The sequence below is a fragment of the Ambystoma mexicanum genome, chromosome 11 (genome assembly GCF_040938575.1).
Source record: "Ambystoma mexicanum isolate Mex_15411 chromosome 11, UKY_AmexF1_1, whole genome shotgun sequence".
Lineage (NCBI taxonomy): Eukaryota > Metazoa > Chordata > Amphibia > Caudata > Ambystomatidae > Ambystoma > Ambystoma mexicanum.
The window spans coordinates 1,123,558,518-1,123,586,352 of NC_090934.1; the positions used below are offsets into that span (position 1 = coordinate 1,123,558,518).

Below are 27,835 nucleotides of genomic sequence, written 5' to 3' on the forward strand. Positions count from 1 at the left end.
GTTGGGTGAGACTGTGTGGGTTGTAGCGTTGTTTTGGTGGTGTTGTTGTGAGAAGTGCGATTTGTTGTGCTGTCGAGTTATGGTAGCGTTTAGCACAGAGTTTGAGAGGTGTATGCAGAAGTGTGAGTTTTTAGTAGGGTTAGTTAATGGCAGTACCTTTTCTACCCCTGCTGTTCTGACTAAGTGCCGCTTATATCCCTTCCCCCTTTAGTATATTCTGGTGTAACACAGTTACCACCCCACGGGTGGGGATGTGCTCCCTGTGGTCTGTCCGTGCAAGAGCGGGACACCTCTCTATCCCTGTTTCCATCTTATACTCGCCATCAGTGGTCCAATTAAGACGGAAACCATCCCCCTCCCCTGTTTCCCCTTTGGCTTTCTATAAGGATGGGCACACCCTAGGTCTCCAAACCAGCCCTTCCGTTGAAACGCCTCTCTTCTCCCCTGGCCTGCATTCAGGTCTGGGCTACTCCCCACTCCTCCTTAGATGTCGTTTAATTGTTTTCATCAGGTTCTGACCTGAAGAGCCAGATTTTTTTAAGTTTTCTGAATTTTAGATAGTCTTTAATAGTTTGTATCTCTATGGGGAGGGAGTTCCAAAGTTGTACGGCTAGGAAGGAAAATGCTGATTGTTAAGACGGATTTCTGAACTCTGTCCTGGTGGCGCAGAAGTTCAGAAGGCCAACCTAATTACTTGGAACAGGGTAACCTCTGGACGAGCCAGACCAATCAAGGTAGCGATCGCGGCGGTCAAGACTAGGTCTCAAGAGGGGTGAGGGTGACTGAAAGCCCGCAATGAGCACACAAAGCAAGATCACTTACAAACTACTCCAAACAGTTGTTATATTAAAAATATATACACATTTATTTCAAGGCCTTTAAAACAATGACCGTAGCGCGAAAATCACAATATAACAATATTAAACCAACACATACCATATCAACACAATATATATACAAATACGACAGTCGCAAGCGTTATATGCACGAAATGTGTAGTCCACCTAAAAGGGAGGGAAAACAGGCAGTGCGAAATAATGCTTAGACCCAGTTCGCCTTCAGAGGCACCTAACTAGATGGAAGTCCGAGCCCTGCGAAGAGTGGAGCCTTGTGCTCAAAAGTACCTGCACGCGCTGGTGCCAACGTGCAAAAGGAGAAGCTCTTCGAGGGAAATCAGGCAGTTCAGTTTAGTGCACAAAAGAAGAAGAACAAGTTCCGCGACTCAAGCGCAGCCTCCACAGTGGGCAGAAGCAGAGCGCGAGTACAGAAAAGGGTGCTGTTTTACACAGCGGGGAAAAGCAATGGGCTCCTGCAGGAGGGCGACCAGATCCTAGCTATGCTACTCACCGGTCCCCGATGCAAGCAGACCCAGGCTTCTCCGCGTCAGTTTCAGCAGCTGGCAGGTTCAGAAGAGCAGGGAATGCCTCGTCGTCGTGTTGAGTAAAAAGACGTCCCAATCGAAGAAACCTGCACAGTTTGTTACCACAGCAGGGCAACGGAGCGACCGTGTGTATCTGAGCCAAATGTACACTACTCACTTCAGACTTGGGAACGCCAAGTGTACGAAGCGTGTGAGTGTGACAAGGACTCGAAATACTACACAACCTGGCGGCGGTTACAGAGCAAGACTCCCGTGTAAGCTGGTCAGTCAGCTGGATGGCCCAGAGACGCTTCCGAAGGCTTACTGGCAGGAGATGGTGAAGATGCCGAGAATAGCTGTTCCCGCTATTCCAAAGGTCGAAGTACCAGTACAGGCCTTCTGGTTCGATCAAAGGTGAAAAGGGTTTCACAAGGCGACAGCAGTGCAGAGGCGCAGTCCTTCAGCGGGTCACCAGCAATTCCTCGGTTCAGCCTCTTGGTTGCAGGATACTTGGCTCCTGTATTCCTTCGTTCGTGAGAACTCAGGAGATCGACATGGTAGTGGTGTTTCCAGCCCCCTCTTATCCACAGTTCCCTTCGCGCCAAAACGGAGGGGACCCAATGGGAGATCCGCTCATCAACACTCAACCATTCGTGGACCTATCACGGACCACAGTGGTCCCAGGCATTCACACCACCCTAGACTCTCTGGCACCCAGGATGTGTATTGGGACCAGACATCCCAGCCCACATCCTGGAGGCACACAAAAGACATGTAGAAGCCCGCGAAAGCATCCGTGTTTCGCGAGAAAGTACATGCCCAAATAAGGAAGGCCCCGGGTCGGCTCGACCTGGGGAAGGTGAAGGGAGCAAGACGGTCAGCGGACAGGACAAAGGAGCCTCGTGGTCTGGCCATTTTGGGAGCCAGGCCACCATTTTGGGTTAAGCGCGGAAAACGCGCTTAGAACGCCAAAAGGAGCTCAAAACACAAGAAAACGATCGCTGCCGCCATTCCCGTCCCTGAATCACTTGCACCGATCAGATATAATCCTAAATGAGTATCTAGGGCCTGTAGAAGGCTAGAGACCCAAGAGAGCTGTAACTTAGCTTACAGTGCCTTCTTGTGTCATGTTGCACGAAAGCCGCAACATGATAAAAGAAACTACGGGAAACAGCGTTTCCCGGTACTGACTGTCTTAAGGGCATGTCAGTTTCCCCGTAAGAAAGGAGCGAAAGCCCAGAGGAGTGCGGCAGAAGGCTGCACTTCTCTGGCAAAGTCAAGAACAAGGTGAAAAACAACAGCAAAAAGTTTAGGGGTTGTCACATGGAAGGAAAATTACCTACAATTACGAAATCTTTCCTAACACTGATCGACCAAGCTTTTTTCCTCATGTATGGTTTAGGTTCTAAGCGGATGTCGTCGCTGGATGTGAGTTTTCTAGTCGGTTGGTAGATGAAGATTTTCTTTGTATGAATTCCGCTCCTAGGCCACGGATTGCTCTGTGTGTTATGCACATTCTTTTGAAGGTGGTTATTTTTTTGACTGGGAGCCAATGCAGCATCCTCAGTGCTGGTGTTAAGTGGTTCCTTCGTGAGAGTTTGAGAAGTCTGACAGCTGCGTTCTGTATTCGTTGTAGTTTCCTCAGTAAGTAGTCCAGCATTCTGAGGTTTAAGCTGTTGGTGTATCTATGATTCCAAGGTTTTTGACAACGTTGGATGGTGTGGGTGGTGTTCCCAGTTCCGTGGGCCATGGGTTGTGTGAGAAAGGCATAGTATCAAGAGAGACAGACTCCAAAGTTACAGTTCAAAAACCTTTATTCAATGTGTTTGCGAGTTGGTGTAATGCCTAACTTGCCCTATTGCTAACTTGGGATTTCCCTTAACTGATGTTTCTAAGGATATTCGATGTCCATAAGTCCCAAAACAAAAACTGTTTCCAACCAACGCTTGCCCTCACTCTAAAAACAAATGTAGTGCAGGTCTGCTCTAAAAGAAAAATAGTGTCCCAAAGAAATATATGCAAGACTGGATTCAGATCGTCTTCTTGTCAGGATTGGCACTGCCAGTATGTAATACAGTTCCACTAACACAGACAGCGTCCAGATCTCCACCGGATATATCGAGGTCTTCCTTCTGCTGGAGCTCCCATGGCTCCTTCAGCATCCACAGCTTGCTCTGCTTTTCTTTCAAAAATCTGTCTTGGGACTGAGACAGGATCCCCTGCAGACTCAGCCATGCAGCCTCCCTTCTGCTTGCCCAACTGTTTCACCTGTACTGCTGAATGCCCCACCTTTTATCCACCCGAGGTCTGTTAAGGGGCTTCAGGTGCGAGTTCCTGGCCTCCCTTACCTGACCTTCATTGGGCCAATTAATAGGACATCCCTGACCCTTAGGACCCCTTTTCAACCGGTCAATCCTGAAGTGGTGTTGAATAGAGTGCGGGCTTAGCTGTGAAAAACACATGAAAAGGATGCCTGAGGACATTAAGAAAGAAACACCTCCAAGGCATTCTATTTTTCACCCAGCCTCCTGCCTTATCCCTCAAACAGACTAGGGGTGTGTTCACTTTCCAAATCTCACCCCAGTCTGTGTGAGGGATAGGACAGGGGCGGGGAGCTGAGGGAGGGTCAGTCAGCATCTGCATGGGCGTAATTTTAGGGGGGGACAAGGGTGTTTTTGTCCCCCCCCAACTTTCATGGCACACCATTTTGTCCCTATTAATTTGACTGGTGCACCTTTCCATCAGATGTCATGTCCCCCCCAACATTTTCTGCAAAGTTACTCCACTGAGCATCTGAGCATTGACCCTCCTACGAGGAGGCTGGGAGGACGACAGTGATGTCACTGGATGGGGGGGCACCCACGTGAAGGCCCCCCAATGTGAAGGAACCATAGAGTGCAGTTGTGGCGGGCACGGCTGGTCCATGGGGGGCGGCGCCCCACCAACAATTCACCTCACCACCATTTCCACGAGTAATTACACATTCCTGCCACTGTGGACATGGTGGGGCTGCTCTGAATGCACGGCGGGGAGCGTTGTGATCCGCCATCCCCGCTGCACATGCGCATTGCAGGCCAGTCCCGGGCGGCACTGCAAAGCTGTGAAAACCACCAGAAAAGGATGCCTGGGGACATTAAGAAAGAAACACCTCAAAGGCATTCTATTTTTCACCCAGCCCCCTGTCTTATCCCTCAAACAGACTAGGGGTGGTGTCACTTTCCAAACCCCACCCCAGTCTGTGTGAGAGATAGGATAGGGGTGGGGAGCTGAGGGAGGGTCAGTCAGCATCTGAGCATTGACCCTCCTCGTATGAGGAGGGTCAGTGCTCAGAGGCTGGGAGGACGACAACAGTAATGTCACTGGATGGGGGGCGGGTAAAGGCCCACCAATGTGAAGGAACTTGAGAAAGAAGCTAAACCAAACAGAGGCGGTTTGGTTTCTGTTTAGTTTCCTGCACGTGGGGCAGGCTCGCCAGAACAGACTGCGCCGGCAAACGAGACACCAGGAGCTGCCTGCCTGCGCCAGAAGGAAGGAGCAGGCTGAAGCTGAAAGTCGTCCTACTGAAACAGTAATTTTTTTTTTCTTAAAAATAAAATACAAATAAATAAACAAATCAATGGCGTTCAATGCTTGTCTAATTAAATGGATGCCCTCCCTACCTCTGTTTTGTACACCACTGCCCCCATCCCAGAAACCAGTGCCTCTGGCCCAGAAAATCATTTGTAAGAAGAAATGTGGCCTTGCAAGTGGTTAGGCTGAACCGGCAACATCTCTCAGCAGAGACTACAAAATCATGAACCCCCCCCACTATGGGTCGTGTACTTTACTCGACTCGTCGTCGCTTATAGTGTGCCTGGGCCTTCCATTTTACCCTTGGAAACTAAGGTCAGAGTTGGACCCTTTTAAGTGGAAAATGGAGAGTCGACGATTCTGGCACTTCACCAAGAGGTCATGTCCGCCGGCGCTAGGATCACCAACTATGTCTGACTATTTACCTCTGCCACATGGTGAAGCCGTGAACAATAAATGCACTTTTCCGTACTAAGTCGAACTGTCTAAGGACGAGGTTCCTCCACGCGATGTATCCCAGCACATTATTGCTAGGGAAGGGAGGAGGCTCTTGAGAGCAGCGAAAGTGCATCTACCGAGGTTAATGAAGAAAAAAATGAATTGCACGTTTTTGTTTGACAGCGCTTGTTTGAACTCTGTAGTACATTATTTTTCTATTTACACTAATCCAATGACAGTCGCATGCACCGAAGTGCAATGGAGGAGCCCTCACAGCACAATCTCGCTGGCATTTTTCTTCTTCTTAATTAACGAACACGTGGGCGGACCCACGCAGGCGCTTCCCCATCCAATTGGATGATGTGCACCTATCCACTATTCAGCATTCAACCTACGTAAAACTCACAATTCCTCCCACCGTCCTGTCTGCCTCACAAAATCCAACAACACACTACTCCTCCTCCTGCCACTCACCCAGTCACCTACCAACAAAGCCTTCCCACTCAACTCAGCCACACCTTGCGCAGACAATCGAACCCTCATCAATTCTCTCTCTACAGCGTATCTCTCACACCTAAACAGAAAATGTTCCAGTGTCTCAGGCTCTCCACACACCTCACATTCCCTCGACTCTCGTTTCCCACCTCTAAACAGATATTCATTCAGCCCCACATGCCCTATTCTCAATCGATTCAGCATTACCTCCTCCCCCCTCCTCCATTCTAGACTTCCCGGATCCACCTTTACTGACACTTTCTCACGAATACCAAACATCCACCTACCTTTTACCCCACTCACCCACTTCTCCTGCCACTCATTCATGACCCGCCTCACCATCACTACCTTTGTCTCATCCACACTCAAAGGCAACCTTACATCAACTGCTTCCCTTCTCATACCCTCACCCGCCACTAGATCCACTAACTCATTTCCCAGAATGCCGCTATGACTGGGGACCCACGCCAACTCCAGATCCATCCCCCCACGCACACATTGATCAATCTTTCTCCTGATATCCAAAATCACATCCTTTCTATCTCCATCCCCTGCCACAATCGCCTGCAACCCACTCAATGAATCTGAAAATACCACTACTTTCTCAAACCTCAACTCGCATACCCTTTCAATCGCCATTGCAATCGCCACCAATTCAGCCGTACAAATTGACACATCATCCGTCAGACGCCCCACTTTATACTCCCCAGTGCTTTCCAAATAGTACGCCATTCCCACTCTTCCAGACACCGGATCCTTTGCTACCTGGAAGTGATGTGGCAACTTGACACATTGCACTACATTGGCTGCACTCTGCAATATAATATGTACTACAGTAACAGAGCTGCCAACTGGCCTGAGATTTGTGTCTCTTCTGACCTGCAATGTTTACAGCCAGGCCATTTGTTATGCAGGATCTGGCCTTGATTGATTGATAATTCCTTAATGGGAACATTTAACTTTTTATAGTCCTATGTGAAGATCTCTCTGTGGGTGGGTTGCAAAACGGTCCCAGCAGTCGAAGCTCTGCAGAGTCTTCAGAGCAGAGGGTAACAAACAAAAACAGTGCAGGTGAACCAGTCTGCGCAACACACTGTGCCTGGGCTTTGCTGTTAACAAAGGTCCGGCAATTAATAACAAAGCATTTCACTGTTAGCACCTGCATTCATAGGCATCCGTTTTTAGGCAATTGAAACGGTGATGTGGGGTTAGCACTTGCATTAAGGGGAGTGATTGGAAAGGTAGTGAGGGTTGGGGGGCGGGGGGCGAATAGACTGCTCATTCCCACAGCATTCCTTAAGTGTGAGGTTTCAGAAATGGAAAGTTAACTGCTTGCAACATTGAAGCTTCACCAAAATAGCCTCATTGCAATGTGTAAAGAAGTTAGATGTCCTGCACACCAGTAAGTTTTTGTTAGCGTCTCTCCCAAGATTTGAAGAGTTAGTTGCCCTTGAAATGTTTGCCTATGTGGCTGACTGTTCAGCAAGGGCTGCGGACAAGGGTGCACCTACTACTCCTTAATGTGGGTCGGGCTCGCTTGCTTCCAAATTCACCCTGCTAAATTTACGCCTTGCCACCTTTCAACGTCACTAGGCGCCACAGAGGTGTGTAGGATTGCTGTGAAGTGCCTGACCTTGCCTGACTCTTAACAGAACAGCAGAAAGGTGGGGGTGTAGTAGGCCTCTCCCTGCACAGTGTTGTTGAAAATACCACAAAGGCTGAGTGAGAGTGGGCTTTTGTGGGTGATGTTTTCCATCTGTCTTTTCTATTTGGGTTTATAGTACATTCTCTGGGTTTTGAGGAAGGAGAGACAAGTTTAGCGTCATGGGTTGTAAGAGGGTTTGGTCTCCCTAAATGTTTGATCTTCCCTTTTCTTGAGGGAAGGTCAAGGGTTAAGATGGGACTTGGGTAACAATATCCCACAGACAGAGAGGGAGGTAGGAAGGATAACGCGATAGAGCAGGGAAGGGGGAAGTGCAAGAGGGGAGGGGAGAGGTGGAAAGTGCTATACATAGGAATGGAAGACAAAGAAGGTAGTGCAGCCATCAGGTGGCAAGTGCAACGGTTAAGGCACAGACAGAGGTTGTCTGGTAAGTGCAGGGAAAGGGGGGGGGTGTAGGGTTACAGAATACAGTTCCTAAGTGCAAAGATTGCCAGGAGTCAGTGCAGGTGTATGGCAGGGTAGGAAGTACATGGGCCCAAAATCAGAGGGTAACCAGGTGCACGATGCCTACGCAGAACAGATCAACAGAGGAGAGTAGTAGAGGAGGCAGAAGCAAAGAGGAAGGTCTTGAGGTGCTTCCGGAACCAGAAATGGTTCTCCTCAAGTTTCAGAGTGGCAGGGAGGCTGTTCCAGAGGGAGGCCCAATGCCGAAGAAAGATCTACCCCCAGCATGTTTCTTTGAGAAACGATTGACCTTAAGGGTGGTGGAGGAGGAGGAGCGAAGAACTTGAGAGGGAAGGCATTTGCAGAGGGAGAGTTGAAGGTATTTTGGACCCAGGCCCCAGAAAACCTTGTGGACAATGCAACAGGTCTTGAATTTAATCCTTGAAGCCACAGGTAGTCAATGGAGGGCATTCTGGGCTAGAAAGCTACAATGCCAGGGCTTGAGGCCCAGGACAAGTTTCACAGTCCTGTTCTGGATGAGTTGCAAAGGGTGGAGAGTAGAGGCAGGTAGATTTAGAAAGAGGCTATTGCAGTAATCCAGCCTAGAGATAACCAGGGCTCGAGATACAGTGAGCTTTTGGGAGAAGGAGAGGAAAGGAAGAATACCTCTGAGGAGATGCAGTTGGAAGTTTGACTTTTTAGAGACATCAGAGATGTGGGCGGAAAAGGAAAGCATGTAATCGAAGATGACCCCGAGGTTCTTCACCTCACAGGTACGAGTCGAAGGGCGGCCAACGGAGGCCAGCCAGAGAGTGTGATGAAAGAAGGGTGGAGGTGTGCCTCGGTGACATTTCAAAACGCATTGACACACCATTGAACACTGACAAGATTGTCATTGCCCTTCATGAAATCATAATTAAAAAGGACATTTGGGCATTTTACAAATGATCAACTCATGAATTACTTCAGACCTTGATGAATCTACATTATTATGAAAGTTGTTTTGAAACGCACGACAAAAGTTGCAGCTTATATATAGAGCACCCGGCCATCTGATAGTGTTGAATGCCGTGGAGAGGTTGAGCAGCATTATTGCTGAGTTTGTGTTGGAGTCTGCGTTTGTCTTTATGTGGTCCCATATAGAGAAGTGCTGTCTACGTCCCGCTCATGGATCTGAAACCTACTTGTGCTTGGTCCAATAGTTGGTTATTTTCGACGTGCTCCAGTGTTAGTTCGTAGACATAGGTCGCTAATAGTTTTTGCTGGATAAAGAATGTTTGAAATTGGCCTGTAGCTTGCGAGGTCGTCCACATTGCCTGTTGTATCCTTGAGGAGTGGTTTGATGTAGGCAGATTTGAATGCTCGTGTTACTATCCCTGTTGAGTGAGATAGTGATAGGTTGAAGAGGTTTAGGTAGCATTCCGATGGTGTTCTCTGTAAGGATTGATTTATAGATGTCTGGCGGGCAAGAGCTCATTGGAGAGCCTGCCTTGTTTTTTTTCGCCAAGTTGAGGAACTTTTCTCTTGACATTTTGGCAAAGCTGTTCAGTCTGTTATTTGGTCCCAGGTTTGGTAGGAGATGTTGCAGTCTGGTTGATTGGACAATTTTGTATGATCCGGTGTATGTCAGTGATTTTATTCTTAAAATCATATGCAAGATCATTGCATAATTTTTGCGGAGGTACTTCTGTGTTATTGCATCTTGGAGGGATTTCTCATCTCCTTTACAATGTTGAATAGTTCTTTATGAGTGTTGGTGGTTTTTGTTATTCGGTCGTCGTAGTGTTTCTTTTTTGCTTTAAGAGTCTCCTTTTGGTATGCTAAAATTTGTTTTTGATAAGTCATTCTTTTGGCTTGGTCGTAGATTTTTCTCCATTCTTGTTCTAGTTTCCAGTCCATTTAGTTCATTGTATTGAGGTTGGGCGTGAACCATCTTGCCACTGTTTTCTTTTGTGATGAGATGAGGGTTTTTCACAGGAGATGCTATCAATTTTATCTACGATCCTTTTCTGCATTAGGTCTTTTTCATCTAAGTCAGATGCGTCCAAGGTTGCGATCAATGCCTTCGAGGATTCTAGTTCTTCTAAGTGACTGCTTTCAATGTTATTCCAGTTTCATTTCCAGATTGGGGGGTTCTTTTGGGGCTTTTTGAATACTTTTGATGGTAAATGGATCACATGAGGTGATCGCGCCATATTATTTGTATTAGTGGTGCAATTGAGATCAGTTATTTGTTGGTGAAGATTTCATCAAGTGTGTCCTGCCGTGTGAGTCATTCCTTTCACCATATGGCATAGTCTGATTGTCTAAGTTGCTTAGTTAGTGATTTCTATGAGTTTGTGTTCTCTTCTTCGAACCATATGTTGCATTGATCATGGTTGATGGCCAGGTTCGTGATGGCTTCTATGAAGGTGTCTATGAAGGTTGCGTCATAGGTTGGTGGTCTATGGATGAGTATAAATGTGACGTTTGTTTGTGGGTCCAATGCCAGGTGAAGGACTAGGGATTTGCATTTCGGGATGTTCAGTGGGTCAGCTTATTTTTAGGTGTTCTTTGTAGGCTAATGCAAATCTTCCTCTTCTTTTTCCTTTTCTGTCTGTTTATTTAGCATTTATAGCAGCACACCAAACCCTCAGATATCAGGGCGCTTGTCTGCATTTGAAGTTGTTTGGATAGACAGCTGTGCTGTAGGACTTTGTAGTTGTCATCTAGGCAGGTATCTGTGATGCATAGGATGTAAATTCCACCGTCGTAGAGTAGATCGTTGAACTCTGTTGCGTGTTTGGACATTGATCATGCGTAGATTAGATTGCAGTGTATTTTTTAGAGTGTCCCGTTTTCTTCTTGCTTGTGTTTTTGTGCTGTATTGTTGGTGATTTTCCTCATCCTCAGGATGTAGGTTGTTTTCCGTTAGGTCCGTTTCATCATTGAGTAGGTTGGCTAGGTTTCGTATTGGATCCATGACTACTTCTGTATCTAGTAGTTGTTGCCGCAGGTCCCCTCGGGTTTTGTTGATGTATGGAGTGAAGGTGTTGTTTCCCATCTTCTGCATGTTTCTGTCCTTTTCCTGTGGGTCCCAGTATCCTGCTGGTGTGTAACATTTCTGGTGGTTGGTTTCTGCTCGGGAGAGTGGTCCGTAGCAAGGTATAGTTTTTGAGTTGGTTCTTTTTACCATCGCACTTATGGCTGTGTGCAGTGTTGCTGTGTTGGTATTAAGAGGCGACGTGGCCTGGTGTGGTTCCATTTTGTTTATCCTTTACCCAGTTTTCTCTTGTGTCATCCTATTGTCTCGCATGGCATATTCTGTTCTCTCTAGTCTTCTAGTTTTTTCAGAGTGTATGTTATTGTGTTTGGGTTACTGGGGCGTTAGCCCTCCTCAGATACTTTATCTGAGTTTTATTGTCGGTGGGGGGGTTGTGATTGTGACTCAGTCGGGAGCCATTTTGCATGCAGAGGGGGGTCTTTGTTTGTACTGGGTGTTATGGACGATGATACTACCCGTGGGCGGAGGGAGGAGTCTTGATGGGGCGGGGCTGGATGGTGGGTCCTGAATACATGCTTATGTGGCCTTACCCTTTGGGCTATCTATGAAATGTGCCCTCATAGGACTACTAGTCTGCTGGCAGTTTACAGCTACATTTATACCTTTCTGCTAATTGCAGATGTTGCCTATTTTAGGCCAGTAGCTGTCTGCAGGCTGTGGGTACTTTAGTCAGTTTGCTAGGTGTGTGTTTCGGCTGACCTAGAACAAATGCTAACCAGATATCCACAAGACTAATGGGCAAACTGCTAGATAGGGGGGGCCTGCAGTGGTGAGGAGACCCCTGGATTCAAAGCACAGCAGTGGTGGTAGAGCACCCAAGGTGGGGCACCGTACTAATGGGAAACCTAGTTGTGGAGCACTTTGGCTTGGAGGGGGAACAGGGACGTCATTTCACCAAAATGCCAGGGGTAGCGGAAGTGACATCACACAACCGTTGACCTCTGATGACATTACAGGATGTGATGTCATTTGACCCCCCCCCCAAAGTGATATCGCCATGCAATGCAACCTTTCACCCCTTGACAAAACAGGAAGTGGCATCACATAGCATTGTTCCCAAGTACACTACGAAAAATGTTTACAATATCACTATAATGTGATATACATTTCATACAAGAATGAATCGCCACACGTATCGTTAAGTTCAGTGTGTATAGGCCATATTACCAAATTACTGTGAATGCAAGCAGACGTCCATGGCCAAATGATAATGATGTGTTATTATACAACACGCTTAAGCCCATTTATAGAAAAAATAAACATACAATATCACCCTCCCTGTGTTGCTACTCATTTATCGACCTCAGAAGGCTGAGTTGAGGTGTTTAAGAACAGACTAATACAGCGACTCACCCCCTGAAGTATGCCTGAAATAAACTTTTAATGAGTCCAGCAATTATTGTACAGAATTCCAGAAAGACACATTATTTGGTATTCCTATTCTTTCTTATTTAGGGTCACTGCTGAAAGTGTTAGACTTGTGGAAACCCTGTTCGTTTTATTTTAAGAGGCCTGAACAAGAAAGCCAGCAACTCCAGAGGCAAAGAGCCACATGGCGCTGGCCACACCCCAGGAGCTTTCATTAATTAAAAAAAAAAAAAATTAAAAAAAGGTATTAGGGAGACCACAGGGGGTAGCAAGGGAGACCACAGGGGGTAGCAATTGCGACCCCTAAATGACGTCCCTGAGGGGGAACACTTAGAATTGGAGCACAGCAGTAGTATAGAAACACCTAGAATTGTAACGCAGAGCTAGAGGGGGAAACGCAGAGAATTGGAAAAAAGCAGCAATGGGAGAAACATCTCAATTTGAAACATAGTAGTATGGAAACTCCTAGAACTGGAACACAGTGCTGGAGGGGAAAATCCCTAGAATTGGAAAGAACAGCAGTAGGAAAAACGCATAGAATTGGAACACAGCAGAAGTAAGGAAACACTTAGAAATGAAACACTGTGCTACGGGGAAACACCTAGAATTGGCAAAAAGCACCCATATTTAAAACACAGGAGTCGTAAGGAAACACTTCAAACTGAAACACTGTGCTAGGAGGGACACCTAAAGTTGGAAGAAAACAGCAGTGGGAAAAACACCCAGAATGGAACAGGGCACCAAAGGTGAAGCAACCTAGATTTAAAGCCTAGCGCGGGAGGGAAAACGTCTAATTCGAGATGCAGCAGTAAATAGAAAACACCTAAATTTGCAATACCTGGGAAGTTGGGAAATATTATCAAATTGAGAATGGCAAAAAATCTGCTGCAAGTTTTAATCCCTACTTACGACCCACACCTTTGGCATATCGTACAAAATGTCCCATACAAACATTTGTCTATATTTTATAACGCAGTTGTGAATAACTCAATTGAAATGAAATTAAATATTTTATTTATATTCGCTCACACACAAGTGTTTCAGAACGCGACCAGGCAAAGGGAGGGGGAACAGGGGAGAAAAAAAAACAACGATCTTACTAGGCCCAGTGACATTAAGAGCGCACAAGTGCATGGGAGAGGGTAAAGGGAGAATGTGCATGGAAAGGAGGAGAGGTTAAAAGTGCAGAACAGAGAAAAAAAATAAGTTAAATAAATAAAGACGATAAACAGTAGTAGTGCAGCCAGCAAGTGCTAAGTGCTAGGTTAAGCAGATAGGGTATATCTGATAAGTGCAGCAGAGACGTGGGTGGGGGACTGTATGGGTACAGATACAGGCCCCTTTGCAAGGGGTGGTCCGGAGGCAGTGCAGGAGGGTGGCAGGGTGAGCAGGTACCTGGGCCTGAAGTGCAGAGGGTGGCCAGGTGAACAGTGCTGAGAGAGAAAACAGATCATCAGCGAAGAAGAGGGGCAAAGGCAGAAGCAAAGAGGAAGGTCTTGAGGTGCTTCCGGAACCAGAGATGCTCCTCCTCAAATTTCAAGGTGGCAGGGAGGCTGTTCCAAAGGGAGGCCCCAGCCGAAGACAGATCTACCCCCAGCTTGTTTCTTTGAAAAATGACTGACCCTGAGGGAGTTAGAAGTAGGAGCGAAGGGCTCGAGAGAGGAGGTATTTACGGAGGGATAGTTGAAGGTATTTTGGACCCAGGCCCCAGAAAGCCTTGTGGACAATGCAGAGGGTTTTAAATGTAATCCTTGCATCCACTGGGAACCAATGAAGGGATTTCAGAGCTGGAGAGATATGATCCCAGGGCTTGAGGCCAAGGACACGAGATACGATGCCAGTGCTTGAGGCCAAGGATACCAATGTTCCATTTCAAATTCATTGTGAATGTTGAAAAATATATTGTGGAAATATTTCTGATTCGGACAATGTACTAGGTTGTATATTTAAAGAAATACATAACGCATGATGAGCATTTAGTTTTAATAATGCTGTTGGGGCTTTTAGAAGTACCGGATCCTTCAAGTATCATTGCAGTGTGGTTATGACAATACATGTGGGAATATAAGACAGAGTAAAGTAATTCTAAATGTGTGATGCATTATACAAAAGGCGGTGGTTTGAACCTATCAGTTGCCTGGATTACCCACACACAGTGCTCAATTCCTTAGGACTTGCATGCATCAACACAACAGTGACAACAGAAATGCGATCTTGTGATGCTGCATCTGCTCCGACTAACCAAACCAAACCCAAGTGCCAAACCACCATGAAAATGGCAGCAGCTGTATTACAGAAACCCCAAGAACATAATTTAAATGCAAAAAATGGGCTTGCTCGATAACTGATCACGGCTTGTTGGGAATTTGAATTGGAACATACGACAAAATGTTCAGTTCTTAGTCCAAGGGTAAGCTCTTTTAGGGAGTATATGTTTCAGCAGTTTTAATATAAGTAATGTCGTTATTCAAATGCACTTACTGGACACAGTAAACTGCACCTCATCTATGCGGTCATTAGAATATTTGTGTCGATTTGTATATGCAGATTTTTGACAGTATAAAAGAAGACATTTTGAAAGTGAAGACAGAGGAAACTGTTAACTGAATTCAGACAGACAGACAAAAAAATGATGCTTTCTGGGAGAGATGCTTGGGATTGCATTAACTCACCCTGATCCATGATGAACAACAACAGCCACAAGATCGTAGAGGCAGGCTTCCGGTCCACTATTCTCTGGCTAGAATTCAGAATAAAGGGGAAATTACACAGAATTGAAGGAGCGTTAGGTTTACGGATTGACAATAAAAAGGCATATGATGAACAGAACAGTAGTACTTCACTTTAAAGTTCCTATGGCAACAACACATCCTGTTTTCTTATTTTCCGTCTTATTTGTTTAAATGCCACGATACATTAATATGGTTAAAAGAGGAAGGACGCGTCCTATCAGCAGCTATCATAAACAACTTCTGTTTATCCTAAATATCTCCCACCCATTAAAGTTCATCAATCATCAATTTCTGTACCAGGGTACCCTACAGTCACATATCTAATATTATCGAGAAAAACAAACTTTCTATGGTAGACCTATTTTAGGACAATTAAGATGATTTGGGAAAATACTAGTCGAACTCCTTCCTCACATATTGTTAATACCAATTCACACATATCTTCATGAATACCAACTTCACTGGTTTTTGTTCCCGCAATGTTGTACCAAGATAATATTTTAATTGTACACTCCGCCTCCCAGGAGATCTGAATATCCACACCGGGACATTGTAGACAGATGACATGCAAAAGATCTTTGAAGTGGACTGTCTTTGACAGGGACTGGCTTCAATAACTCACCTTTTAGCAGTCTCTGAAACCGGCTGTGAACTTCTCAGAGTGGTGGGGGGCATTTCATTACACCATTGTGCATCCCCGATTGCTTGTGCCTACACCTAACTTAACTTACCTCCTTTTGGGGGTCACCAGCAAGTGTTTCTCTGAAACAGGACGAAGGAGTATCATCAGCGTATCCTTGGAAATTCAGACTTAACAAAAAGGACACCAGACAGAAACAGAAGGGAAGCTACAAATGAAAGCGAGGCCAAACAAAAATCAATATTGTGGGACTGAGCCAAGGTGTTCACCGATTTGGTCTAGGAAAAATGTGTCAATCGAAAAAGATTATGGTAATATTATTTTCATGTCCTCTAGTCCGATCCGGTTTATCAGTCTGTCTGACTGCAGGTTATACAGTGCCAAAAAGCCTGCAAAATCAAGAATGCCAGCCACTCACTTCATCTATACCATAGTTGAAGTATCAGTCAACAATGTTGGTGTGCCATGCATTGGCCGAAAAATTGAATAATGGGCAACCCAGAGCTAGATATGCTCAATATAAACTTGAAGTTGGTCATGCACTAAATGGAGCAGGACCTTTCCGATAAATGGAATATTGGAAACGGGCTGTAAGATGGCCGCTTCATCCGCGGAAAGTGAAAGGTTTGTAATGTAAAGAGTGACAACTACATTGATCAGTGACACTAGATCTAATCTCCAATCCCTAATTTAAGGACTGGTTGACAATGGCTGTAAAGATGGAGGCAATCAATGGAAGACCCCCCCTTTATATTGGGGGCAAGAGGGGAAAAGGAGAATCTCAGTGCTGAGAAGTTCTGCTTTTCTACATCCACAAATATTACATTATTAAATTCAGAAATTTGTGGGTGAAGCGAGTGTGTCTACAATACTTATATGTATGCTCAAGCAAATCTCTCAAAACACATCTATTTAAATGACAGACAAAGGCATTTGTGGTTTGGATCATCAGATCTTTAATATGAACATCTGCACCCAGATTCAGTTAAGTCTATTTGGTTCACGCGCAGAATAATTAATTCAAATCAATCGTGTGAAAGTTCTGAAATTTGAGATATTATCCAAAAAAAAAGGAAAGTTACTGTGTTTACTTGCTTCACTGATATCTGCTTTCTCGGCTGAAGACAACTTGGAGTAGCAAGTATTCCTTTTTAATAACTAACAGCTCAGTCATGCAATTATTTTCAGCTTTAAAGAGATCACCAAAAATGTTTGTTTGCATGCTTTTTGACTTTTCCAAGTACGTTCTGCTGCCATTTGCAGGCATCCTTATGGAACAATTATTTGTGCTCTATTTACATTTTAATTACTGGCAACCCGTTCCCAAATCTTCAGTTAGAGCCATTTATTTGTATATAGACTGGTATTATTCGGCAAAGTGTGTCATTAAAAGCGTGTGCAAAATTAAGCAACAACATTCCTGGCTGTTTTCAGTGGGGGGAACTGAACAGTTGCTTTATCAAGATACAAGACCACGTCCATTTCATTTTTTCCTCTTGCAGTTTTAAGTTATAGTACAATAGCATTGCACTATATACTGTTCTCAATTTCCTTTGAGTACAAATGAAAGCGATTTTATTTTTGAAGTCATACTTTTTTGCGGCGAGTAAATTTATTCAAATTTAAAGATGCATTTTTATCGCAAATTTCCCCTTCAGATCAGGCAGTGATATGTTCAGTCCATGCTGTGGCACTGCTCCGCTTGTAGCAGTAGGGGGATGAAGCAGGTGGCAAGCTCCTATGCGCCCATGTTTCCAATTGTTTGTTGGGTGCATTTAACTTTTTTGTTGGGAGTGTTTCTCTGTGTTTGAGGAGAACATTGGCTGGTACAGCACTTATCCATAGGGCTGACTGCAGTTAACAACTAGGTGGGCACTTCTAGTTTAAGCATATCATGCCATTTTATTCAGCTTGCATTTATGTTTAGTGTAGACAAAGGATAGCCTTTTCCTGCTCTTGACTATGTTTTAGAGTGTGGATTCAAGCTGAGATCTGTGACAATGTCCCCTCCCTTTCCCTTAGGGTGTACATGGGTGTGACCATGAAGGCCAAGCCCCACCACCTGTCACGTGCTGGTGGGGCGAATTCCCACGTCTCCTCCTCCCCCACAGGTCGAAGATGGGCCAGGAGGGGGACGTTCCACTGACAACCCAAACCATAATAAACCTCTGCAAGGGCATTCTTTAATATACAGGAGTCCGTAGGCCCTTGAGGGTAGGACCTGTGGTGTCAGATATCCTTAGAAAAATGGCAGGTTGCACCGATGCAAGATATCCTCAACGGAGAGAAGATGCACACCCAATAATTACCACTGTCATAGCAACTGGGGCAGGAATCGCATAGGGAGCTAGAATGATGCTGGCTCTGACCCTAGAGCCCCACAGGTGCATTTCACAGCGCATGTGCACCTTTCAGAGCATGGCGTTGTGCGCACCATTTTTCATCTTTTGCTCTGTTGGGCTTTGTGCATCAGCTGCTCTGTGATTCGTGTGCCCTGCATTTGTTGGCCAATCAGGAGCCGGGAACGCGTAAGCCGGTCCCCGATTCGAAGGCCCCGTCCGTGCCTGTCCGGGCCGAAGAGGGCCTGGAGAGCCACAGATTTACAACTCTAGCTATGATCCGTCTCCCAGACTAATTCCTGGACTGCTCCACTGCTACATTTTCAAAGGCCATCCACGATCCCTGGAGGAGTCATAAAAGTGAGTTTTGCTGACTGCCAAAACAAACTTTCCAGAGGAATTTTCAGTGCTTTTCACAACCATCTTAACTACCTTAATTCCTTTCACTGGATGTATTACTCTAATTTGTGTTTAGCATCAATTGGGAACCATCTGCATTGCTTTGTTTGCTGCCTCCATTTTCAAAATAATTTTTATGTGTGTGTAGCTTTTTCCATCTCTGTGCCACTCTTCCAATGTAATGCTTATCCTGCTGGGCTTCACTTACTCTCTCTCCGAGGCAATCTCGTAGGCCTTCTAGTGAGTTTAGCCAGAACTGTGCAGTGCTGCCACGCCTCCGTTATTCCTTGGCTAAAACCTCTGCCCTCCTATGGCTCTATCCATCTCTCCATATTCTTTTCTCTGTCCCCTCTCCTGATCTCTGGACACCCCCATTTCATTTCTACTCGCTCTCCTTCATCACACTCCTCTATTAACGGTGGCACAAAGTGGGAAGTCCTCTTGGCAAGCTTTGCATCCTCTCATTGCTTCATTAATGTCTATAACACTGGAACCATTCTGGTTCAGGGTCCACAACCCAACCTCCTTCACTTTGACCGCATTTTGCCTTCTCTCATTAATTGCTGAAGTACCTCTCCCTGTGCAGCACTCCCATTGGTTGCTGAGTGTTTTCTTCCATCCAACCAGGGACTGGCAGGCTTTAGCCGGCCTCCTCAGCAAAGGCCTGCTTGTAAGGCCCCGGTCTACTCCCTGTCCGCTTCCATAACGCTAACTGGGGTCCTCCCTGCTCCTTAACCACAATGATGCTGCCACCTCACTCCTCTAAGAAATCCCGACTGCCTTAACATCATCACTTCCAGGACTATGCGTTAGTTCCCTCCTTCTGGAGTCACTCCTACCACCGTTGACTATCACTGTTCTTTCTGCTTGTTACTCCCATGTCGTCATCCTGATGCACAGTGCTTCTTAAAACCCTTTGCTAACATCTGAATCCCTGATTGGAAAGTCAAATCTTGCTGTTGTTGCTCTTTGATAGAAAGTCAAATCTTGCTGTTTTTGCTAAATTCTCAGTATTTTGCTTGTATACTGTTGCTTCTTTGTAACTTGCAAGCACAGTGACCGCACCACTCTTTTTTGTCCCACACCCATCTGCCTTAGCCCCTCGAGTTTTCCCCATCCTCTCCTCACTTCGACCCCCATGGCGCCTTCTGTTTCTCCTATCTTTTCCAACTGCTTCTCCCTTTACTATCCTTCCCTTCTCACCAAGTCTGGTAGGATGAAGTTCAAAAAGGATATCTTGGCCTCCAACACTGGTGGTCTTATCGCTGACACCCATTCCAATACTTCCTCCAGACAGACCCTGACCCACATCCTTTTTGTCGTTCCTTTGCAAGATATATGGACTCTTAATATGATCTTTGTGCTCTTCCCCATCTCCTCCTCTCCCATTAATGATGGCACTCGCTGGGAAGTTCTCATGGCTTCCTTCGACTCCTCTAAAGTCATCATTAATGTCTACCTTAATGGCACTGTCATGGTCCAAGGCCCTAAGGCCAATCTCCTCCTCTTTGATAGGCGCTTCCCTCGCCTCATCAATTTCCTCTCATCTCCTGCTGTCCCCTCCCCTCCCCCCTTGGCTATCTCCCTCCTCCTCCTCCTCCTCCTCCTCCTCCTCCTCCTCCTCCTCCTCCTCCTCCTCCTCCTCCTCCTCCTCCTCCTCCTCCTAGGGCTCTTTCTCATCCGCAGGGTGTACCTCTGATCTGTAACCCTCCCCAGAAGGTCTTTAAGGCTGGCAACCTTCTTCATATTGCCACTCCCAACTCTCGCTCTGCTGTCAAACACTCCTCTGACATCTGCCACCTCCTTGAAGAACTAGACCTTGATGTCCTTGGTCTTAGTGAGACATGGTTCATGCCAGCTCTGTCACAAACTTTAACACTCTCCTCCCTGATGGCTCAAGATCCTCTCCGCACCCAGATCCTCCCGGTCCAGTAGGGGGGTAGCCCTGATCTTTCCCGAGTGGATTCCTGCCTTTATCATTCCACTCAGACCTACTCCTCTTTTGAATTCCTTGTCAGTAGGCACTCCCTCTCCTACCCATTCCCTTACTGTGGCTACCATCTACCGGCCTCCTGGTCAATTCACCTCATTTCTCTGAGTGGGCGGACCTCTCCTCCTCCCGCCTGGCCTCTACCACTCAACTCCTCCTCCTCAGTGACCTCAATATCCATTTAGACTCTCCTTGCTCCTCCTCTGTACTCTTCCGTGACCTCTGCGACTCCCTCTCCCTGTCCATCCTCCCCTTTCGCCCGACTCACTCTGCAGGGCACACACTTGATGTCTTGATCTCCTCTGACGTCCCCCTCTCCATCCCTCTGACCACTCCTCTCTCCTGGAGCAATCAATCCCTCCTCTCCTCATCTTTCCCTCTCCCCCCTCCCCCAAGCCAAGCCTACCCCAACACTGCCACCTACCTTCTCGGACATCCAGCCCATGAAGCGTGTGTCAGTTGAGGCTTTCGCCACCACCTTCTCCGCCCCCCCACCTCTGGCTGTCTCACATCCTGACACAGCCCTGTCTCTGCTCTTCAATTTCTGATACTCTTCATGCTCTTGCACTTGTCATGAGGATTATTTTGAAGTCCAAAGCCAAGTGCAATTCCTGGTATAACTCCGACCTAGCTACACTTAAACTTAAGTGTAGGGCAGCTGAGAGGAAATGGAGGGCTTCTTGTTCATCCTCTGACAAACTGGCCTGTCGCCTGCTACAAAGGCAATACCGACCCTCTGTCCTCACCAAGAAGAGAGTCCACATTTAAGCTTGTTCTCTGCGGCATATAACATCTCAGCCGAACTCTTTAAAATCTACAAGGAGCTGGCCAACCCTGCTGTAGTCTCTACCCATCCTGTTGCCTCCCAGGCTCTTTGCAATGCCCTTGGCCTTTCAATTTATCTCAAAAAACCAGGACATTCTGTCCACCCTCTCCACCTCTCCTCCTGCTCTCCCCCTCTGTGCTTGCTGACCTCTCCTTCGGCCACCCCCCCCACTTCCCTTCTCGTCTTTTCCACTTTTCTCCCCTGATGAGGTCGCTAGACAAGTCAGATATATGAAAGCCTTGTCAAAACAGGTTCATCCCTGTTCCTCTAAAACCATCAAGGACCTCATTGACAGCCTCGCTCTGGCCCTTGCTGATTTTTGCAACCACTCCTTTGCCTCAGAATCCTTCCCCTGCTCTCTGAAGCACTCCCTTGTGCATCCTCTTCTCAGTAAACCCACAGCTGATCCTTCTTGTCCGGCTAACTATTGCCCAATTTCCATTACTCCCTTTCAGGGCAAATTCCTGGAAAAGTTGGCCATCTGGGAGCTTAACCTTTATTCCAATTCTGTTGGCTGTCTCCACGACCACCAATCTGGCTTCAGAGCTGCCAGAAGCACAGAACCTGCTCTCCTGAACATCTGTGAAGATCTGCTTTCCAACCTTGAGACTAACATTCCCTCTTGTCCTCATCCTCCTCGATCTCTCTTCTGCCTTCGACATGGTCAACTGTACTATCCTGCTCAACCGTCTCCGTGATAACCTGGGTATCACTGATCAGGCTCTGGCCTGGCTGACCTCTTTCCTCTCTGATCGACCCTCCCAGGTCCAACTTGGGTCCTTCCTATCCTCCATCTTCCTCTCTACCTGTGGTGTTCCCCAGGGGTCTAACCTCTCGCCCTGGCTTTTCAACCAATACCTGGCAACTCTCGCCCACTGCATTGTCATTTTCTGCTCAAATTTCCAGTGCTACGCTGACAACAACTCATTTTCAGGCTTCCCTCAGCCACCTCCTCTCCCTCTTTCATCTCTGATTGCCTGCCATTCAAGATTGGTGTGCCACCAATGATCTTTGTCTGAATGCCAGCAAGATGGAGATCCTCATCGGGACACCTTCACCATCCTTTGCCCGCACTCTTTTGCCGGCCTCCCTTGGCCCTCCTCCTACCCCCACCTAAGAGGCTAAGAACCTCAGGGTCATCTTTGACTCCACACTTTCCTTCTCCGCCCATATCTCTGATGTCTCTAAAAATTCAACCTTCCTACTGCACCTCCTCAGAGGTACTCTGCCTTTCCTCTCCTTCCCCCAGAAGCTCATGGTCTCCCAAGCTCTAGTTCTCTCTAGGTTGGACTATTGTAACAGCCTCTCTCTAAATCTACCTGCCTCTCCTCTCCGCAACAGGACTGTGCGACTGGTCCTTGGCCTTAAGCCCTGGGATCGCATCTCTCCAGCTCTGAAATCTCTCCATTAGCTCCCAGTGAATGCAAGGATTAAATTCAAAACCCTCTGCATTGTCCACAAGGCTTTCTGGGGCCTGGGTCCAAAATACCTTCAGCTATCCCTCTGCAAATACCTCCCCTCGCAAGCTCTTCGCTCCTCTACCTCCAACTCCCTCAGGGTCATTTGTTTTTCAAAGAAACAAGCTGGGGGTAGATCTATGTCTTTGGCTGGGGCCTCCCTCTGGAACAGCCTCCCTGCTACTCTAAAACCTGAGGAGAACCATCTCTGGTTCAGGAAGCACCTCAAGACCTTCCTCTTTGCTTCTGCCTCCTCTACTCCTCTCCTCTGTTGATCTGTTCTGCGTAGGCATCGTGCACCTGGTTACCCTCCCTTTGCACTGGGGTCTGTATCTGCACCCATACAGTCCCCCGCCTCCTTTATTCTTCCTGCACTTATCAGACCTACTGTGTCTGCTGCCTTAAACCCAGCACTTGCCAATTGCTGGCTGCACTACCACTGTTTGTTGCCTTTATTATTTATGTATTATCTGTTTCTCCTTTGCTCTGCACTCTCCCCCTCTCCCTCCTTCCATGCACCTTTCCCCTCCCCCATGCACTTGCACGTCCTCAATGTCACTGGGCCTAGTAAGATCATTGTTTTGTTCTCCCCTGTTCTCCTTTGCCATGTCATGCTCTGAAACACTTGTGTACATGCGCGATAGAAATAAAATATAAATATCAATTTCCTTTGTTCGCCTGCATCTCCCCCTTCTACTTTCTCTCCACCCTCTGAATGGTGCAACAGGCCCCTGTTCCCGACCTCAGAAAATGTTCAAAAGCACCGACCGCCTCCACCTAGAACTCTCAACACCCACTGAGCTAACAAACACTCCTGACATCTGTCTCCTTCTTGAAGACATTCACTTCGACATTCTCGCTCTTACCGAGACTTGATTCAATGCCAGCTCAGTCGCTGCCTTGGACTCCCTCCTCCCTGATGGCTTAAAGATCATCTCTAAGCTTCGACCTCACTGCTCTGGCTGGGGTTTGCCTTAATCCTTGCTGAGTGGGTTCTTTCTTCCATCTTGCTAACCCAGACCTATTCCTCATTTGAAAGCCTGGTTTCGGAGTTGGTCACCTCTACTACCTCTACCCAGACCATTTCTACAATCTACCGGCCTCCAGGCGCCACCTCCCTATTCCTCTCTGAATGGGCTGACTTCTGCTCTTCTGTACTTTCTTCCACCTCTATCCTTCTCCTCCTGGGTGATTTCAACATTCAACTGGACTCCCTTGGCTCTGCAACCACTCTATTCACTGACCTCTGCTCCTCGCTTTCGCCCTCATTCTCCCTTCTGGCCCAACCCACAAAGCAGGACACTCTGGATGCCCTCATACACTGTGACCTCTCTCTCTCTCCCCCACCCCCTATTAGTCACCCCTCACTCCTGGTGAGACCACTCTCCTCCCATCTGGGTACGATTGTACCCCGGACCGCCCCCCAAAAGTCGCTTCAACCTTGTTAACTAACACTCACCCGATGAAACGAGTGACTGCGGCTGCCTGCGCCTCCACCTTCACCCCCCCCATGACTACCTTTTACTCTTCCCTCAGTAAACCTCCATCTTTCCATCACCAACACCCTTGACATTCTTCCCCCAGTCATGAGGATCCATCTGAAACCGGCCTCAAAGCGTAAAACACTTGGTACAACACCGAACTTGCAGCCCTGACACAGGTCAGAAGAACGGAAGTGGCTAACCTCAGGTTCACCCTCTGACAGACTGGCCTGCTGCTTGCTCCAAAGGCAATACAGGCTCACCATCCATGATAGGAAAAGAGCCCACATTCAGTCACGGGTCTCCAGTGCATCCAATAACTTGGCTGAACTTTTCAAAATCTGCAGGGAACTAGAAAACCCCTCTGCAGTTTCCTCCTCTGCTTCTCCTTCCCAGACCCTCTACAATGCACTGGCCTCACACTTTTTTCACCAAAAATCAGGACATTCTGATCACCTTTTTGGCACTGCCCACCCCCCTCCAACTCCCCGCACCAGCCTCCTTCCTCATTTTCCTCGTTTCCTCCTGTCACACCTGAGGAAGTTACCTCAGTTGTCAGCTCCATGATGGTCTCTTCTAAACAGGTCTCCCCTTGTTCATCCAGGACCATCAAGGATAATATTGGCTTGCTTGTCCCTCCTATCGCTGATTTCTGCAATCACTCATCACCGGATCTTTTCCCTCCCACCTTAAGCACTCCCTTGTGTGCCCACTTCTGAAAATAACCTTCCTCTGACCCTACCTGCCTTGCCATCTATTGCCCCATTTCCATCACCCCCTCCCTGGTGAAACTACTTGAGAAACTGGCCTTGTCCCAACTTAACTCTCGCACTGAACTTGTTGGTGGCCTCCACGACCAATCTGGATTCAGAGTATCGCGAGGCACGGAAACTGCTCTTCTGACTCCAACTCCCCAGCTGTCCTTCTCCTTCTCAATCTCTCCTCTGCATTTGACACAGTTAACCATTCCATCCTCATACAAAGGCTCCATGATACACTTGGTATCTCGGAACAGGCACTGGCTTGGCTGTCCTCTTCCTCACCAACCGCTCTTCCCAAGTCATCCGGGGCCCCTTCTCGTCTCCTACTTTCATCTCCTCCTGTGGTGTCCCCCTGGGCTACAAACTCTCCCCCTGGCTCTTTAACATCTACCTTGCTCTCCTCATCTATACCTTCTCCTCCAACTTTCAGAGTTACACAGATCACACACAGCTCTTCTACAGACTCCCTGCTGATCCTCTTGCATCCTCCATCATCCCTGACTGCCCATCTGCCATACAGTCCTGGGGCGCCTCCAATGATCTCTGCCTCAACGGCTGTAAAACGGAGATCCTTTCCATTGGGACCACTGCTCCCTCCTCCTTCCCCTCACTCTGGCCCCTCCTCCTTGAGCTCTCCCCTTTCACCTTCAACTGAAGCCAGAAACCTTGAGTCATCTTCGACTCCTCTCTCTCTCTCCTTCCTCCCTCGCACTCAGGATATTGCCAAGAAGACCAACTATCAGCTCTTCCCTCTCAAAGGAATTCTACCTTTTCTCACTTTCCCTCAGAGGCTCAATGTGACTCAAGCCCTGGCTCTCTCTAGACTGGACTACTCTAACAGCCTCCTCCTGAATCTGCCTTATTTCACTCTGCAACCCCCTTCAGCTTATCCAGAAAAGGCCAGAGAGATTTATCCTTGGCCTTAAGCTCAGGGATGGCATCTCTTCTGCACTAAAAATTCTTCAGTGGCTCCAGGTTGCTGCACAAATTAAATTCAAATCCCTCTGCATCATCCACAAGGCTGTCTGGGCTCAGGGCCCACACCGTTTTCAACTTTCTCTCACTAAATACTCTCCCTCTAGACCACTCTGGCACCAACACTGTGTGTAAAACGTTTTGCTAAACAGAGAGCAGGGTGTCGTTCACTCTCTTCAGCGGTCTCCCTACTTTGGAATAGTCCCCCCTCCCCCACGTGCCTTGAGCAGGATCTTCTCAAATTCCAGAAGCTCCTTAACACTTTCCACTTTTCCTCCTCCTTCCCTTTATCTCTCCTCTGCTAATCCCACAGTTGCTGAATCAGTGTCCTCGGTCCTTATGAATCTTCGGGGCCTTGACCTACCACATCAATTCTTCCCAACTTCTGTCTATCCACAAAACTTGCATCTGCACACCCTCCGCTGTGGAGACTCTCACTTACAATTCCCGCGGCCCAGGCCATGTAGCACTCAACATTCCTAGTAGTTTGTCCATGGCTCACCCACAAGCTCGGACTCCCCAGCACTTATCCCCTCTTCCTTTCTGCACTTGCACGTTTTGAATACTCACAAGGTTCTCCTCTCTCCCTCTTTGCCCGCTGCTCTTAATATTGTGCTGTGTTGTAATGTATTTTCCACCCTCCCTCCCCTGTGGGTGCTTTGAAACAGTATGTTCTTATTGAATAAAACACCTAACAAGCAAACAATAAATAAATAAATTTAACAAAAGAAAGATGGCAAACTGGTGTTTTGAAGGCTTGGTCCATGGCTGGAGGAATGCATTTATGAATAAATCAGTTACACCTGCACAGAGAAATCGTTAAGCCCCTATCAATCCCTATGATGTACCAATCAAACTGCCTCGGGAACAGAATGGAAGTAGCCTGGTGAGTTGATTAAATGAGCGTGAACTAGTGCAATAGTGCAGGAAAACCTGCAGGAGCAGGAGAAAGAATTGGATGTGCGGATGGAGGTGAAGGGGCAGAGAGTGAAAATGCAGAGGGAGTTGGCGATGCAGAGTGGCTTAGGAGTTATAGCCCCGACTCAAATATTAGTTTACTCATTATAGTGCTCAAAATAAGTTCCGGGACTGTTTCTGTGAAACCCCAAACAAAGCCCTATTCTCGAACTGACAATCTCGTCAGGTCGTGTTATTCCCCCACGCTTTGTAACATATCCAAAAAGTCCAAATTACTGCATTAAGATTCTGAATTTGTTACAACGGACATCCCCTTTATTTGTGTATCTCCAAGCAGTAGTAGATCACAGAGAAATACTTTGAGTCCCTGGATTCAAATGTGTAACAGAATCTGTTCTTTAGTTATCAGATATAGGACAGGAATAATTAACTTATACACTGTGTTCATTCTTTGTAATGGTCGTACGGTAGATGATTTTAGTGATTTCACGACTACTGGATCAAATAGTAGCGGTTGCTGGAATGTTATTATGCTTTGTGTAATGTAGACAGTCAATTTTTGTGTAAGGTACACAGAAACAACATTCTGAATAAGAGGGGTGTGTGTAGGGGTGTGTGTGTGATATATATATATATATATATATGGGATACATTACTCACCGTAATCGTATTTCTGATGCTTGTATCTGCTTAGATTCACATGCTGTGCATAGGCCGACATCTAGTGGAAGCTGCGGAGTATTACAGTTTGTTTTTCGAAACTCGAAAATGGGCGTCGACACAGGCGTGCCAGTAATACTATCCCTAGTGTGACGTCCACTGTACCCAAGATCCCTCACGCGTCTGGGATCCTCAGATTGTATTTTTTCTGACATGAGGAAGCATGAGGAGTAGCGTGAGTACAGATAATCCAAGCAGATAGACAGAAAGGTAAGA

The 27,835-nt window shown here is 46.9% G+C and overlaps 1 protein-coding gene across 6 annotated transcripts in view; it reads right to left on the reverse strand.

The window, feature by feature from the left end:
• The window catches only part of USP3 (ubiquitin specific peptidase 3), a 1,719,287-nt gene that overhangs the window by 114,878 nt on the left and 1,576,574 nt on the right, over positions 1-27,835 (reverse strand). For all 6 annotated transcript variants that reach the window (XM_069624462.1, XM_069624461.1, XM_069624459.1 and 3 more), the window contains one exon: positions 15,054-15,121. In XM_069624462.1, the coding sequence (XP_069480563.1) occupies positions 15,054-15,121 (68 nt within the window). The remainder of the gene's footprint in view (positions 1-15,053; positions 15,122-27,835) is intronic.